Source organism: Musa acuminata, chromosome BXJ1-4, assembly GCF_036884655.1.
Source record: "Musa acuminata AAA Group cultivar baxijiao chromosome BXJ1-4, Cavendish_Baxijiao_AAA, whole genome shotgun sequence".
NCBI classification, from domain to species: Eukaryota; Viridiplantae; Streptophyta; class Magnoliopsida; order Zingiberales; family Musaceae; genus Musa; species Musa acuminata.
Window position 1 is genome coordinate 6,381,645 of NC_088330.1, and position 16,485 is coordinate 6,398,129.

A 16,485-nucleotide genomic window follows, 5' to 3' on the forward strand; every position below is an offset into this window, starting at 1 on the left:
ATGGTTAGAGGCATTGTTTCGAAATTTTTCATAAGGGTGCTCTATGAAAATTTTCAAAAAGGAAGAGCTTTTTTGAAAAATTCACCCTAAATACATACATATACGACATACTTGATGTGATTTCCGAAGAAAATACCTTCGAAAAAGAGCACTCTCTAATGACAGTAAACGTCGCACCTAAGCAACAGCGGCATTCTCCAAGTCCAACAATTGAATGAAGGAGCAAAGCAATCCATGAAATCAAATGTTGATAACAGCTGATGACTGTGTACTACAGTGAATCTGCCTTGGTGGTGAGTGGTGACCCGACAGCACCATCATCATAATATCAAGTGCCATTTCAGGTTAAATTTCAACATTAGATGGTCAATCTTTGGTGAATGACCACTATAGCAGAGCTATATAAATCGCCTACAGCCAAAAGAACCCATCAAAGCAGCAAGTCACAAGGTCATTTTTGACATGATCAACGTGTATGGAGAAACAAAAGGCCCAAATCATCACTGTCGTAGCATTTCCTGTAGTTGAAGCACCTGATTCCTCTGCTCTGGAGATAGAAGATTGATCTGTTCTGGTGTAAGGCTCATGACTTGCTGAAGCAATGCCTTCTCCATTTCTGGTGTCACCTGTACAACCACAAAGAGAAAGGTCCAATCAATGATTTTTCTGGTTATACCAACAAATTACAGGCAAATGACATATAAAATGAGGCCGATGTGGGCTACTACCGAAGAGCGAGGTGGCTGACCACTTGTGCCTGTAGCCATCAATGGTGGTCCTGGAAGTTGGGTCCCCGCTTTTGTCATTTCCGGTGGGCCAGGCGCCCAAGGAGCTCCTCTGTCAGCTGGCAAGGCGGTGCCCGTGCCAGTTTGGTTGCCATACTCTGGACCTATATGTGAACTGACCTGCTAAAAGAAAACAACTTCGTTTAGTAGGACATGGCATATATCAAAGCAACAACTTTTAGTATATACATGTAACAATTTTTTTTTCATTTTTTCCACAATGTCACAGTTTATGTGAATCTAACAGATAACAACTCAAGCTGTTACTTCATTTAAGTACAGAACCAAAAATGTATTTGGTACATAATATAAGTGGACCATGCAATATTAGCAATTGCATTTGTCGGTTTTGCTGCTTAAAGGCTTTTAAAGTCTTAGACACAGAATGTCATAGTTGATGCAGGAGACAACAAGAGATACAAATCACATGTTTGGACAAAATTCTAATTTGACACCGACATGTCTTTTTTACATATTTTCGTATAGCACATTGAAATGATAACAGAACAGAGTTCATTTTCTGCATGTTAATGTTCACTACACATCTTGTTTGCCACATTGCTGGACTGTTTTCACAGCTTAACATTCTAAACCACTCGAGACAGCCAAATATTTTGTTCAAAAGCAGAATCTAAATGCACCTGATAAAGATGCTGAGGTGGTGGCTGGCTTGGAAGTGGTGGCTGTCCTTGTACAAAGGAACTTGGAGGGGTGACACCTGACTGAAAATTTCTAAAAGTTTGTCACCCTCTGCAGCTAGTCCCATCTGCAAATAAGAATGAAAGCAATTCCTGGAAAAGACATGAAGACTCCAGTTGCCAACTGACCTGAAACAAGGGTTGTGTTAAAAGATGTTGAGGTGCACTTGATGGTTGAAAACCAGCGGAGTGAGCTATCTGTGGGGGAAGCTGATGCGTAAAAGGTTGTCTTGCAACTGGTCTAGGTGGCAGTGGTAATGGTGGCTGTAGGACCTGACTGAATACTCCAGGATTCTGCAAAGTTTGCTGTGGTTGCACAGACACCACAGGCAGATGGGATGACAGAGTTGAGTAGTGTGGATGAGCAGGAGCGGGCAGAGATATATTCTGGTTCTGGGAAGATTGTGGAGGTTGCACTGAAGGAACTTGCACAATTGGAAAATTCTTAATTTGTGGTGCTGAAAGTGCCGTTGCCATTGCCTGCGACTGGGAGGTCAATGAAGCAACAGATGCAGGTGAAATGGAAATGGAAGGTTGTGATGGATGTTGTGGTCTAGCTGGTAGCATGGTTTGAGATGAACTAGATTCACCTTGTGCTCCAACTTCAACTGGCAGTGTTTGAGAGCTTTGAATATTAGGTGGCTGTTTAAACTCTGCTGGTTGTGGTTGGGACAAAGCCTGCTGGATATTGGGTATCTATGAAACAAAAAGAGCATTAATGCATTGCAACCAAGTCTCTATTTATGTGCAAAGTAGATTCTAAACTAAAAACATTTAGGATTACCACTTTAGGAGGCTGCACCATTCCAAGCATTATTTGTGCCTGAAATAACCCACCATTTCAATGATGAAGTGTTTAAGCCTTAAACATAATACTTATGAATAAAACATAGTTTCTATATGAAACAAAAAGATGGAGTCAAGAAAATCAGGAGTCAGAAACTGAAAAGTGTTCAAATAAGATGCAAACTTTCCATCTTGCTTTTGAAAGCAAATTATGCTTTTCGACGTCAAAAGATGAGTATGAACAATGTCACTGATTAATAAATAAGTATGGAATATACAATACTCCAATTAAAATCAGCTACTAGCAAACAAAACTATGTATGATTAAACTCAAGTAATGATTTCATGGTCAGACTAATGTTGAGGTAACAAGACTTCATAAAGTGTTTGATATGCTTCCATAAAAAGCAGATGGGTTCTCAGTACTTGGATATCATCTGCATTGCCAGTCGAGTGAAAGGAAAATAAGGCATGCAAGTTAGCACGAGATTAGCAAATAAAAAACAAATCATTATGAACTAATAACACATGCTGGAATCTAAATGATCATATGACCGCATATGTCGATATCCTCCAATAATGTGAGATGATTAAATATCCTATACATGAAGCTCAATTCAATCCTACAATTCAATTAAAAGCACTAAAAAAAAGTCGACCAACACATTCATTCTTTACTATGCAGAGAGAGAAAAAAAAGATTCTAGCATCCAGAATGATGCAGGGAAAGAGCAAAGCGATTGATAACCTGGAACAGAGCTCGGGTCAGAAGAGGATTGTCAACGAGGATTTGCCTTGCCTGTTGCTCATTCTGCTCCATCAGAGCCTGCATAAAATAATTACAGAAAGTTCATGATCATGGATTTTTGTCTTGGATATCAAATAAAGAAAGGACGAAACATACTTTCATTTGACTCATGATGTCATATATCTGAGCTTTAGACAAGCCCCCGAACTGTGAGGTGAAACCATCACCAGGCAGTTGTTGCTGCTGCGACTTCTGTGCAGCCATCTTCCTCCACCCTTCCACAACCCACTGTATCTTTATCTCTTCGACAAAGACTTTTCCGGTCTCCCAATCGACAAAGCTAGCAAACTTAATTAAATTATTATTTGAAAAGAAGAGCTCTTTGCATTTCTACCACTATTGTTCCACCAGTGAAAAGTTCAAAAGAGATCAAATCAGATATGGATGCTCCAATAAATGCCCCAAGGAATTTTAGACTAAATAAACAGATAACATCTGATATATTAGGACACCAATCTTCAAATGCATAGCATCTGATATATTAGCACACTAATCTTCAAATGCATACCAAAAGTCCTGTCACAAAGCAAACATCCACATACCCTGTAAGACAAGCAAACATATAATCCCTACTGAGCACCAACAGATCTTCAGATCACTATTTAAACAGGTTTGATTGTATCATTTCTCCATAATGAAGTCACATGAAATGCGCATTCGATCTGTAGATGATCGAACTATCAAGGAACATGATTCCTGAAACAGAGCTGGAAAGCTACAACAAAGATACTGATACGATGGCGAATGCAATGAGAATACAAAAAGACAAACGAAGTATACAAAGAACTGGAGATCATGTTTATCTCAATGTCCGCAAAAGACCGAAAGATGGAATCGAAAGTTTCAAATCGGAAGATAAAAAAAAGGATGAATCATATATCCACCAGAAATTGTTTCAAATCGAAGGGAGGAGGAGGGAAGAAGAAGCACCTGACTGCTGGTGGTCGTTGCCCCGTTCGCCACGGACGAGGACGCTGTGGTGGTAAGAGGGCGAGAAGAGGGGAAGAAGACTTTGGGCTTGGGGGTTAGGGCACAATCATCTTAGATTATGGGCCGTATGGGTATTGGTTATATAGGCCCTTCCTGCATGCGCGGGTCCATCATTTCGTCACATCCGAACGTGGGCTGCACAGAACCGGCAAATCTAATCCCCTCGGGTGGCAGCACTTCTCAACCTCTCCGTGCAATTTCCGAGCCTTCGCTAGCATCAATCGGTGTGATAGAGATCCGCTGCTGCTGTTTCTTCAAACAATTGGTTCTTCTGTGATTAGAACCGTCAGCCTCTTCCGGCCACTCGCTCCCGTCTGCGAGGAGGGGGCGGCGGCCGCCGCGGCGGAGAGTCGCCCTGAGGCAGCAGCGGGTTTCTGCCGTTCGTTTTGGCCGTGTAGTAAGCTCGCCTAATTCTGCGCTTCAACTTGCTTTCGTAATAGTTTACGCATCTATTGTGCGTATCCTTCACCATGTCATTTTAGATGTCGCGGAAAGCCCAAAGCATGTAATCGATATAGATCTGGTTGAATCTTGTAACCTTAAGGTTAAAGATGCTAGTTTCAAATGGTCCGTTCAGGAACAATTTCTACTCCCCAGGAATCAAATTTTCAGCAAGATTAGAGCCATGTGCATAGGAGTAATTTGAATATAGACTCACGATGTGTAAAGAAGTTACCAGTTACCTTGTGCTTGAGGATTTGTTAATGTTCTTACTTGAGTGTATCTCTTGATTTTAGTCTCCCTAAATCATTCTTGGAAAATCTCCAAAACATCATCAATTCAAGGGATTTGTTTGATGAAGCTTCAAACTGCTACTTATTCAAATAAGAAGAAACAAGTGCAATCAAACGGAAATAGATGATATTTGTTCCTACAAAATGAAGTAAATTGTTTATAACTATCCCTGCTACTGGAGACTTTTAAGTAATCTGCTGGCTGTTGTCTCTTGTATAAAGGACATCCTGGTCAGCTTCCTCACTCCATAGAATGAGTTTCCAAGAGGGTTCCTTTGCTTTTTGGTTGGATTTCCAGTGCTGCCTCTTTTCTCTTGGGTATCCATAGATTCTGTAGCAAACAATGGCCATCATCCCATTTTCTTTGGCTCGTTATAGAGTATCTTTGATGTCTATCTGGTGACACTTAAGAAGATCAGTGACATCAGGAGACATATTACAATGATTGGAGGTGTTATGCTGTTTAACATCAAGGTGGAACCACTTGTAGCTGGCGGAACAGACCCAAAGAGTGTTGATCCAGTAGGATAAGTTGTGTTGAGGACGGATGAGCTTGTGCTGTCAATGCAGGTGGAAGATTTTTTTTGTTTTTTGTTAGTTGTAATGATCATATAGGTAACTGAATGTTACTGAAAAAGGTAAGTTTTTGGCAGGACATTTACCTTGTTGATGGATACTGACATGTTGAAGTACCTGTGAGAGTAAACAGTGAGATTGCCCAGAAATTAGATGTTATATCAACAACTGTCATAACGTACTGCATGGTGAGTAATGCATGATTCGTATTGTATTATGATACAATACGTTTAATGTTTTTAGAATATAATACATTTAATGTTTTCTACTTTTCTCTTTAGTCTCAGATAGAATAAAACAGAAGTTCTAGATAGCTGCAGCTAGATGTAATTAGGTCTATTATGCATATCCGAAAGAAAATAAATGGAGGCAGTAGGAGCTATTAAAGCTATATGTGTACATATTTGATTTGTAGATGATACATTAAGTCCAAGTGCCTCCTATTATAGTGTCATTGAGTGTGCCCTTCTAATGGCATCACATCCAATACAAGGAGGAATTTCTTTTTTAGTTGGAACTATTGCTTTTAGAATTATGATATTTAAACTCTTAGATGGTAGTATATTTTGTCACATTATGATACGATTGTCTTAAGTGGTACCTATCATTGTCTGTAGGATTGAGTAATAGGTTAAGGTAGAAACCTGATACCACTAAGTTGTATGCGAAAAATTTTCTTGTGACAATTTCTCTCATGAAATAAATGCTATCAAATTTCATCATAGGGCATGATCAAATTACATCTTATGTTGTGAAGGATTTGATTATTATCGACTTGAAAAATATAAGTAATTATGATTAAGAAATTCCTTGAACATCAATGGTTAACAGAATTGGATGTATAAGGTTTGCTTAAAAATGTAGCGGAATTGTGAGATGTAACCAAACCTACTTGGATCCACATTGGTGATCACAGCCGTTCCTCCAAAATCACAGCTGGTAGGAATTGGGTTCCTCTGATAGTAGTCATTGAATGCATATGATGCATGATCACGGACTGTATCTGGGTTGTAGCAGCTTCCACCTTGCTGAATTGCTGAACAATCTGCACTTCCATATCCACAAGCATAGTCTAGAGCAACCTGCAATGCAGTCTGTGAAGCAGTTTGACTTGCCACACACCAGCTTTGGCCTGATGGTGATGATGGGGTCGCCATCGTTGGAGTTGAATATGGGTTTGTAGTTGGAGTCATGGATGGAGTTGATGTTGTGGGAAAAGGATTATAGTTGGGAGTCACTGTAGTTGGGGTGGTTGTAGGGTTTATCATCGGAACTGTTGTTAATGGAGTAACAACATCCATTTCCCGCACTGTCCTTGAGGATTGTAATTTGTTTCGGGTGTGTAGATTTCTGTTGGATTGTCTTTCAGGCTCATAAACTATAGGTTTCAGCAATATGCTTTCTTTATTAGATTTGGCTTTCTGCATAAGAGATGGATTGAACGACAGATCATCTTCTGATTCTTTAGCAAGTCCTGCAGAGTCAACATTGGACTCCAAGCAGTTATAAAAATTGAATGTTAGTTTAATCTCATCCTACAATTGTGAACAAATGGAACTGACAAAAATGTACCAGTAAACAGCTGCTGCCAAAAGAAAAAGCCATACATATACTTTAGAATCTATGGGAAAAGCATGATGAAGGGGATCAAACTTTTTGTAGGCTTGCATTTGAGTTTAAAAAAATCCAAGGTTGTTATGTTAAATATACAGTTATCGAATTATTTCTGAGTTAGTGTGATCAATTTCCTGGTTTGGATGCTGCTTATGCGCGAGAGGGAGAGTTGCAAAAAGTGGCTTCCCTTCTGATGGGTGTGATGTAAGATGAGAACATGATGAACAAAAGTTCAATTTTAGAAATATAACTAATAAGAAGAGAGTTTGTTTTAAAGAATATCTGTCAAGCTTTCTTCACTTTGCATTATCTAGAGGTTATAGGAATATAATTTACCCATTGTTAAAACTAAGACAAAATGATAAAGAGGAATAATGGCCAAACCTTAAAAGTGACATAAGCATGATATTTATGGTTAAGTTTGTTCCTCTTATGAGGTGCCATGCCTAATGCTTCATTTTTGAAGGTTTGAGAAGAGTTTGGTTCTTGATGCTGGTGAGCGCAACTCTGTCAACCCGATTGTGTGAAGGCTTCTCAAGCTTGATAATGGTGGCAATGAAGTAGTAGCTTGTTCAACCAACATAGAGATGGGTCAAAATGCAGAGAGTTTGTACTAACCAGAGGAGAATAGAAGGCCCAACAGGAAGATGAAACACGAGACGACATTTACAGACATATCTCCAATGGCTTCCCTCAACCTCTCTTTGTCTTCTCTTCTGTTGTTGCTCTGTTTCAGATGCTCGAGGAGAGTGATGCTTCTAGAGAGAACAGAGAAGTCTACTTAAGCAGTAAAAAGGACTTAATTTACTTCATCTAACGGTATATATGACAGGACAGAATCAGAGTTTCCTTCACGGTGTAATGGAGAATAAGAGGAAGCTTGTGAAAGAAGGATGGGAGGTTTGGAGGTGCACGCAAGATAGGGTGGTATTAAAGAGCAGAAAGGAGAAGTTTGCAGGGGAAAGCAGCAGTGGAAGAGGATGATGGTGTGGAATGAAGAATCCTTGTGTGGGCTGGCTAATGATGGTGATAATGATGATGAAACAAGGGGTGGTGGTTGAGGTGGGAACCTCTCCTTTATGCTACACTTTTACTGTTCCATGAGATTAAATCATATGGGAAAGGTGATGTTAAGGTTCTTTGTCTTCTTTGTCTCTCTTTTTGGACTCTTTGGTGGCAGCAAATCTTTGTCTTAAGATCATCTTTTGTTTCTTGCAGCCTGGGATCAAGCAAGAGCTTGCCAGTGGCAGTAAATCTGTCTTAAGATCATCTTTTGCTTCTTGCAGCCTGGGAGCAAGAGCTTGCCAGTGGCAGTGGCTCAAAGAACCCAGATTATTCGACTCCACTCTTCTTCCATAAGCCTAGTCAACCTGGAACTAGAGTGCTGGCATGAATTTTGAGATCGGACCCTGTGATATTGGTGCGTAATTGTGGATAGATACTGATCTATGTGTCAAACACTTTAGCTAGATATCTACATGAACATAATTGGAGATAGATACGTGGCTGATAATAACAAGCTTATTTGAGATGATAGGATGTGATGTTTTTTGGTTTGCTCGATCTATTTCTTACAAGTTATGATCTCTGTATCTCATTTCTTGGGAACTGATCGAATACGATCTCGTGAAATCAGATCAAACTGATGCACCGAGGATCGAAATCAAGATTGTCATCCTTTACACTATGCTAGAAATTGTTCCTCCTCGACAACACCCCCTCCTACGCGTGCACTCTAGCCTGCTATCCTTCTCCGACGCTCTATGTTCATGTCGGCCGTGCTAGGAATTTGTTCGTTGAAATGCCGAAGAAGGATGATTGTCTCTTGAAGTACCATTATTGCAGACTACGTGCAGGTAAGAAACAGTGCTAGAAATTGTTCGATGAAATGCCGAACACTATGCATAGAGGTTTTGCTGTTCATGGAAGATCTGATGATGCAGTTAAGCTCCATGGGACAAGACAGTAGCATCACTCGAGAGAGTAACGATTGTGTCCTTGCTTCGTGCCAGTAGCCATTGGAAGATTGGTGGACCACGGGAAATATTTCGCTCAGTTCGATGTGGAACATCTATGGCACTGATTCAGAAATTGATCAACATGCATGATTGACAGATCTTGTCGTCTGGGATGTTGAAAGAGGAAGAGGAGATGATCATCGTGTCCTTGCTTGATAAATCTTGGTGCACAGATTGTTGCTTGTCGGACACATGGAGAGAGATGGGAGAAAAGGATTTAGAAGATCATCAATGAGTTGGAGCCTGCACGTAAGTTCTCCTGGCAAATATTCTGGATCTAGGAGATGGGATGATGCAAAGCATGTCTGAAAGAGCATCGTAATTGGCGGCGCAAGAATTGGATGCTGCTCCTCAGAATACCTCGATGGTATTCTCAAGGGAGATCAATCACATCTTTGTATGAGATGTCTATTGACTTGAGCTTGCTATGCCCAGAAGGTTGTAGAAGTGCTACTTGAATTCTGTGAAGAGGACAAGGAGAGTTGTGCATCGTTGTGTAATAACTACAGGAGCAAACAACAGCATCTTTACATGATTCTAGTTGATGAAGGTTTTTGAAAAGGTAGCTTATTGTATATGTTAAACCTACCTCCTCCTTCCCAGCAGCAACCAGCCACCTTTGTGGTGGAGAAATAGTTTCTTCTGGTGGCAGCAACCAAAGGGAAGTGTATTGTGCAGACTTAGTGACAATCTACAGAGGAATGTTGTATGTTCAAAGTTGTCAGTTGCTCCCTACTTATGGTCTGTGTGCAAGCTTAGCAAATGGACAAATCCACCAGAGGACAACTTCTGACTGCACTATCGCTGAGAGCTCCTCGTAGAGTCTCCGAGGTGGGGTGGGCCTTGCAGACCCGGTGAAGAAGGAAGCCACCACGGGGAGGACCAAGCCCGCAGCAACAATGGCAGTCACCGAGCAGATCAGAACCAGAAGCCGAAGCAGCAGAAGAACCAGAGATGAGGATCCCAAAGCGTCTTCACTCGCTTCCTGCCCACGTGCAGCCCCCAAGGCCACCACTCCACAGCAAACCGTAAGAGTAGAACTGTACCCCCACGATCTGACCACCCTCTCAACCGCCGTGCGCTCGCCTCCTACCACGCCTTGACCCTGGAGGGCGTGGCGGGCGGCTAACGAGCGAGGGCACGGCTCGCCTCCTACCACGCCTTGACCCAGCGAGGGCGTGGCAGGCGGCTGTTAGCGCGCCGTTCGCGCGCCCGGCGTCGGAGGCCCTATGGGACGTGGTGGGGCCGGGAAAGTGGTGCGCGCCGGGGCCAAGCACATGGGCGATAGGTCCGAGGCATCATGTGATGGCATGTGCCCACCACGTCTCTCTCTCTTCCCTGTTCTGCTCCTCCACCGCTGCTCTGCTGCTGCTGCCGCTACTGCTCCGACTGATGACACGTCTCCGTCAGCTTTATTCCGGCTCCGCTGGCGCTCCGAACTGTAGAGGGGGGATCCGGGTTTTGGTACAGAGACTGCGACAAGCGTCAGAGCAGGTCATTTCCGGGCTCATGTGGGAGATGGCATAGCAGGCACATGGCGAACTGTGTGACTGACAGTAGAAAGTGGTGAGGAGCACTACAGGTTGTGGTGACAGTGGATGTTACGTTAGATATGGGCCCCCTTCCTGGACATCATTCTTCTCTGTTAGAATAGTTGATATTATGAACCTTCTAATGGTAAGGTAAAATTATTTAGGTTGACCTTGAGCTGGCGAACAATTGTTGGTATCAGCTGTGTCCGATTCTCCTTAAAGGGCTTCGAAAGACGGTAAACATCCTCCATTTCTTACATGGTTTATTGCAGAGGACTATTATGTAGACCGAAGAGAAGACCAAGATTTCTTGAATTACAAGCATGCACATGTTAGTGTCGTGTTCCCTCTCTCTTTTCCGCAGCGCTTACTATCCATATAAATATATATGCCACCTGCTGTGCCTCATCTCTCTCTGTCTCTCTCTCTCTCGTCAACGAGACACTCTCCGTGTCATGGACAACCAAGACCTCCACGCCCCGTTCTCGCCCGAGCGCGCCCACGCCAGCCTCGTTGAGAGGAGTAGACGGATAAAGATGGCAGCGGAGATGGGCCTCGCCCGGTCCTCCCGCCACTGGAGCCGCGCACTCCGCCGCCGCCTCCTCCTCCTCAGGAGGGGAACGGCAAGTGACGGCTGCGGGTGCCAGAACGAGGCGTTGACTTCGTCGAAGGAGGGGGGAGACCTGGGAGTGGGAGCGAACGAGGAGGAGGCGGTGGAGGTAGAGGCACGGGTCAGAGCGCTGCAGAGGCTGGTCCCTGGAGGCGAGGAGCTGGGCACGGAGCGGCTGTTCGAGGAGACGGCCGACTACATCGAGGCGCTGCAGGTGCAGGTGAGTGCCATGAGGGCGCTTGCGTGTTTGCTTGATGAGTCGAGAGAGAAAAGAGGGTGAAGCATGGCTGTCTTTCCTGTACGTTCGGATTTTTCCTTCTCCGACAGTAGCCTCCTTTTGAGATGTAAGAGCAGTGGAGAGAGAAAATAATTCTTAGTAATTTATTTTTTGATTCATGGTTAAATCTTTGCTAGATAAGAAGAGACAAAGAACAATCTTAAATCCACCATTATTTACATGTGTGAGATTTAGATCTGCCCTCTCTTGCATCATGAAATCGACTGGATTACTGAAGAGGGCTTGAGCAGCTGAAAACATCGCCCTCTTCCCTTTGTTTAAGACTCTCGGCACACTTTATTTGGCAGAAATCTAAATCAGTATGGATAGCATGCCACAATGCAGCAGGTCTTGCCTTGTACTTATGCAGCCCGCCCTACTGTGAGTTCAATTAAACTCAAATTTCTGTGGTTATGGTAGTATCTTCTCTCAATAATCCACTTTGTCATTTCCTATGATTATACTTAATATAAATATTTCCTCAGAAACAGAAAGCCTGTATCAAATTACATAATTTCGTTATCATGTATAAATGTTCTATATCTTAGGAACAGTGCCTACAGAATTTTTATATTTTAGAAATATAATATATGTTAGAATTTTCTTTTGTTGCATATACATTATTTCTCTCTACAGTTTTGGCTCTGATATACTGCCCTTGGGATGTATCAGATACTCGAACAAATATATTTTTTTTATGTTGATACGCTAATATATATATATATATATATATATATATATATATATATATAAAGAAATTGGCATCTGAATCCTATTAGTTTTGCTAAAGCATACTGATGTGATGGAACTGAAGTATGACACATCAGGTAGACGTAGCCGATCAGTCGAACGTAATAGTCTACGTGGAGGATGCATCAACTGCAAATAGTCAATGAACCAGTAGCCCCTTGTCACTCGGAACCAAAACGATTGATCGGTTGATAAGACCAACTAGCAATCCCCTATGAGCGCCACGTGGAGACAACTATTAAATATCAGGTTCGATGTTGGCGACAATGTCAATTTAATTTCGTGACCTTTATTATCACACAAATTGCACAATAAAGGATTGTAATGACTTTAAGTGATCACTATAGAAAGGAGCCCCCAAGTGACTCCCTCAATTTAACCCATCTAACTTATCCGACTAGCTATTGACTTAAGTCTCGAAGATTATTTGTCGGAAGTACCATGATATAGTGTTGCATAATTTGATGTCACTTGTTTGACAAGGCAACGTTTGTATGAGATCGGTTCAAAAATGAATATCTGACTCGACTTTTAGATCAGACAATCATAATCTACTCTAACATATTGGCGCCAGGAGGGTTGATCATATCTCATAAAAACTTTATGGGTCTTAGTCAACCAAATCCTGAGGAGCTGAATCCCCTAAATGGATCTAGTCTAATGGCTTTGAATGCTCCAATGTCGAACCCTCTAATATCAATAATCCTAAACTAGTTAAGGTATCAGCCAACCCTAATCCACCACAATAAGTGCTTGAGTCGAACCTTTTCTGACGATTTTTTCAAGATTTGGCTTTTCTTCAACCCCCTCCATATCGATAACCAACTCAACCTACCATGATTGTGCCTACTAAAGTTTTTAACACCCTTGTTTAGCAAATGCAAATGCTGACTAGAATAACCCAATATGCAGCTTTTTATCTCCCTTAGCTTACCTAATTTCCACAAGTATCATTCGTCTCGTTCTTTTCGACTATGACAGTTGAGTCTCGCCTAGCTTAGGCTCTAGCACCTTAAGAAATACAATCTCCTCCTCTGGCTCAAATCCCTATTCCAGCTCTAATGTCGAATCTTCCCAATGAATTGATCGTTCAACTAACTAAATTCCTAGTTAAGGTCCGGGACTAACTTAGCAAAATTGACCAATAACCTAAAGATATTTGAAGGAGATAAAATAAAAAAATGAACAAAGTGGAGTCTTATCTATGGTCTCTTGAAAGGAAAATCTAACTCAACATGTATAAAGGAAAATCTGACTCTTTGAAACACATTGTAACTCTCACATCTCGAATGATGTTATTCATAACAATTGACTCACACATGTCTCTAAATTTTCTCAATAACATCGAGGGGAGTCGCACATAAATGGTTGGCCAAGCTCGCCCAAAGTCAATTTTCTCCTTTGGACAGTTGGATAAGGAGTTCGAGCTTAATTTTATTAGCTATCAGCTCCTAAAGAAGCCCACCACCTCCTTACTAGCCCTTGGACAAGAGGAGTAGGAATCCTTAGAGAGTAATATAAGAAGATTTAATGATGAGGTCTGCTTAGTTGTTGATCCAACACCATCTGTCCTCATCAATGGATACATTAATAGGCTTTAGCCTTCATGGTTTTGGTCACATTTTCGAAACTCTTAGAGGTGAACCGCTATATAGTAACTGAGTCCATAATTGCTAGAAAGAGAAAGGTTGAACCAAAAAAGGTAAAAAAAGGATGAAAGACCTTAATGGCAAATCCCTATAAAAAGGGCACATAATGATTGACCGAGGAGTGATTAAATACCTCCTCAATGAGATTTCACTCTACTTAACACCTCTCATATAGAGGTATTCATGCAAATATGTGAGAAAAAACTCTTGAGGACACAACATGAGATTCATCTCTCCCGACTCACAGAAGAACATATAAGAGGAGGCTTGTTGTTCTAGAGAGGTTCCTCTTATTGAGCCTCGTGTCAACCTCTCAAGCGAAGGGAGTTGGCTCTCTATAAGGGCCCCCCGGATCGATGTGCCTCATCTTCACACCTTTATTGGCTTGGTAAGTGTGGTGGCAGAGGGGGAGGAGGATGCTTCTACCTTGCTTGGGACCCCAATAGTCTCTTGCGTCACTAACTAGTGGATAGTATTCCTTGCCAATCTCTTCTTCTTTGCGCACCCTTGACGTTCTACCCTGATGAATAACCTACTTGGTGCATCTACCCGATGGGTTAGATTCCAAGGATTTTGTCTTAATTATTCATATCTATAAAAGCAAGGAGGGGGTTAGACAGTCCGACTAGCAACTTAAAAGCACAACCCCAACTACTTACCATGAGGAGCCAGACTTAATCCTACATCAATGAGTCATTGCTCACTCATTTAGAGGATGATGGTAGACTTAGATAAGGCTTGAGATAGTTAGAGAAATTGCCCTTTTTTTAACTAAACCTCGAGGCAACATTGAAAATTTTATGGGTGGACCAATCTAAGTCAATTGGTCACTCGATCCCGGAAGAAACAAAAAAAATACCCCTTTTTCTAAACTTACAAAAGGTCAGAGCATTGGTAACCCTACAGCAAGATCAGGTTGAGAGAAAGTAAGTCGACCTCCTAAAGCATATATTATAGTATGCAAATCGGAGAGTCAATGTTGGGGAGATGCACATCTTTACACATTCCTTGACAAACGATGTAAGAAAGCATCAAGAATTCGATGTCATCTAGGTGGGTGAGAACTTTCAAAAATTGAAAGCCTCAACAAAAAGAGGGTGGAGGGAAAAGCAGAGTCTTACCTCCAATACATTCGTGCTTATGCAAAGCATGTGACGTGATACATAAGGTCAGTCACTCAACCGAGCAGATACTAGCTTGAACCTAGTCAAAATATGATAGATCTCTTGGAGAATCTCTAGGTTGGAGACCAATACCACATAGTCTAAGTCAAAGGACTCTATCGTCAGAGGCAAAGCCATACTTCATGATGTGTTTCCCCCAAGAGGGCAGCACATGTTGATGCGGTAAATTCAGCTCTATCAAGGGATAAATTTTTTATAGTCGACACCGGGGGTGGTAACGGAATCGATAACCTTTCTAAGTTCGAGATGCTAGACGAGAAGGAAAAGGACATTAAATCTACTAAAGAAGGAAGTCCGAGTTGGTTGTCCATGAGTGTCCTAGCCATGGGTAGAAGTGAAGAAGAACAATGGTAGAGGGCTGGTATTTATAGGGTATGAGGATGACAATTCAACTACCCATCCATTTGTTTGGCTTCCAAACACAACGAAGATAGCAGATCACATGGTGCTATTAGAAACGTCTTAGGACACGTGGCGTGATTCGCTTGGCACAGTGGTCATTTACATCGTTGTGAAGATCGTATCGAATCCGCCATAACCTTGGGTAGGTGCACGTAGTGCATGATGAATGTGTCATGTTGACTCATTAATAAACAGATACGACACATGCTTAGTTGTTAGAATATTCCAAATCTATTTGAATTTTCTCGTCCGATGAGGGAAGAGACATGCACAACACATGACCATGATCAGTTGTCTTCATCAATTTCCACCATGCTTGGTCGTGTCGCCCTAGTGCAGTCTCCATCGGTCTTCGCCACACCTAGTCATGTTGGCTTGGTGCATTCTATGCCATTCTCCATCAGTCTTTGTCATGTTTGATCATATCGGCCTAGTGTGTTCAACATTTTTCATCGGTTTCCATCACACCTGGTTGTGTCGCCTTAGTGTGTTCTCTGCCATTCTTTGTCAGTTATCATCACACCTGATCGTGTTGACTCAATGCATTCTCCGTCAATCTCTGCGATGCTTGGCCATGTTAGCCCATGCCTGGTCGTGTCAACCCAGTGAGTTCTTATTTGATCTCCATCATGCTCAGTCATGTTGGCCTAGTGCGTTCTTCATCATTCTCTATCACTTTTTGCCATGCCTGGCCATGTCGACTCTGTGTGTGCTCCATCGATCTCTGTAATGCCCAACTGTGTCAACTCGATGAGTTCTCCAATAATCTCCGCCATGCTTGATTATGTTGGCCCGATATGATCCCTATAGTTCACTATTGTGCTTGATCTTGTTGGCTTATTGGACACACATAGATCGTTATCCCAACTCTTCTTCAAGACCCAAATTTGCAGCTCTCCCAGCTCGAGAGGTTGGGAGTGGAGCACATGTGATATGACAAAATCAATATAGCTGAGTGATGATAAATCGAGAATACACGTCGACACGTCGATCTCATATGATCGACACGTCAAGAATACATAGTTGACTAATTGACCAAAGTGGTTGACACGCATGGTATCAGCTCCAGATA

The 16,485-nt window shown here is 42.0% G+C and overlaps 3 protein-coding genes and 1 long non-coding RNA gene across 9 annotated transcripts; 2 read left to right on the forward strand and 2 right to left on the reverse strand.

Moving 5' to 3' along the window:
* Positions 1–215: 215 nt before the first annotated feature.
* On the reverse strand, positions 216–4,160 carry LOC135643974 (cleavage stimulating factor 64-like). 2 transcript variants are annotated; one of them, XM_065161306.1, is made up of 8 exons: positions 4,008–4,160; positions 3,174–3,357; positions 3,018–3,095; positions 2,268–2,306; positions 1,613–2,179; positions 1,427–1,507; positions 729–908; positions 216–626 (listed from the first exon to the last, which is right to left on the reverse strand). In XM_065161306.1, the coding sequence occupies exons 2-8, from the start codon at positions 3,279–3,281 to the stop codon at positions 501–503; spliced, it is 1,179 nt and encodes a 392-aa protein (XP_065017378.1). In that variant the 5' UTR covers positions 3,282–3,357; positions 4,008–4,160; the 3' UTR covers positions 216–500. The 2 variants fall into 2 exon arrangements, with proteins under 2 accessions (XP_065017378.1, XP_065017385.1); XM_065161313.1 differs by having other exon boundaries at positions 729–905; positions 4,008–4,159.
* A 35-nt stretch (positions 4,161–4,195) lies between these two features.
* On the forward strand, positions 4,196–9,883 carry LOC135643992 (uncharacterized). Of its 5 annotated transcripts, XR_010498389.1 has the most exons (7): positions 4,196–4,464; positions 5,230–5,371; positions 5,455–5,565; positions 7,458–8,115; positions 8,210–8,411; positions 8,628–8,847; positions 8,935–9,883. It is a non-coding gene; the product is annotated as an uncharacterized LOC135643992 (long non-coding RNA). The 5 variants fall into 5 exon arrangements; XR_010498388.1 differs by having other exon boundaries at positions 8,628–9,883; XR_010498387.1 differs by lacking the exons at positions 8,628–8,847; positions 8,935–9,883 and having other exon boundaries at positions 8,210–8,525.
* On the reverse strand, positions 4,443–7,029 carry LOC103980896 (glucan endo-1,3-beta-glucosidase 12-like). The gene is made up of 3 exons (XM_018825526.2): positions 6,270–7,029; positions 5,464–5,494; positions 4,443–5,359 (listed from the first exon to the last, which is right to left on the reverse strand). Exons 1-3 carry the CDS (start codon positions 6,802–6,804, stop codon positions 5,194–5,196), a joined length of 732 nt encoding a protein of 243 aa, XP_018681071.2. The 5' UTR covers positions 6,805–7,029; the 3' UTR covers positions 4,443–5,193.
* Positions 9,884–10,996: 1,113 nt separating the features above from the next.
* Positions 10,997–12,324, forward strand: LOC103980898 (transcription factor IBH1-like). Its single transcript, XM_065180489.1, has 2 exons — positions 10,997–11,371; positions 12,256–12,324. Exons 1-2 carry the CDS (start codon positions 10,997–10,999, stop codon positions 12,322–12,324), a joined length of 444 nt encoding a protein of 147 aa, XP_065036561.1.
* Positions 12,325–16,485: the final 4,161 nt, after the last annotated feature.

What these genes read in the sequence shown, in the direction of transcription:
- LOC135643974 (XM_065161306.1), bottom strand. Translation starts at nt 3,281, where the DNA reads ATGGCTGCACAGAAGTCGCAGCAGCAACAACTGCCTGGTGATGGTTTC. An exon ending in TGGTGCAGCCTCCTAAAGTG is followed by an intron (nt 2,180 to 2,267) that starts GTAATCCTAAAT and finishes TTTGTTTCATAG; the next exon opens with ATACCCAATATCCAGCAGGC. An exon ending in GTCAGCCACCTCGCTCTTCG is followed by an intron (nt 627 to 728) that starts GTAGTAGCCCAC and finishes GTGGTTGTACAG; the next exon opens with GTGACACCAGAAATGGAGAA.
- LOC103980896 (XM_018825526.2), bottom strand. Translation starts at nt 6,804, where the DNA reads ATGCAGAAAGCCAAATCTAATAAAGAAAGCATATTGCTGAAACCTATA. An exon ending in GATCACCAATGTGGATCCAA is followed by an intron (nt 5,495 to 6,269) that starts GTAGGTTTGGTT and finishes TTACTCTCACAG; the next exon opens with GTACTTCAACATGTCAGTAT. An exon ending in TGTCAGTATCCATCAACAAG is followed by an intron (nt 5,360 to 5,463) that starts GTAAATGTCCTG and finishes CTGCATTGACAG; the next exon opens with CACAAGCTCATCCGTCCTCA.
- LOC103980898 (XM_065180489.1), top strand. Translation starts at nt 10,997, where the DNA reads ATGGACAACCAAGACCTCCACGCCCCGTTCTCGCCCGAGCGCGCCCAC. An exon ending in TCGAGGCGCTGCAGGTGCAG is followed by an intron (nt 11,372 to 12,255) that starts GTGAGTGCCATG and finishes ATGACACATCAG; the next exon opens with GTAGACGTAGCCGATCAGTC.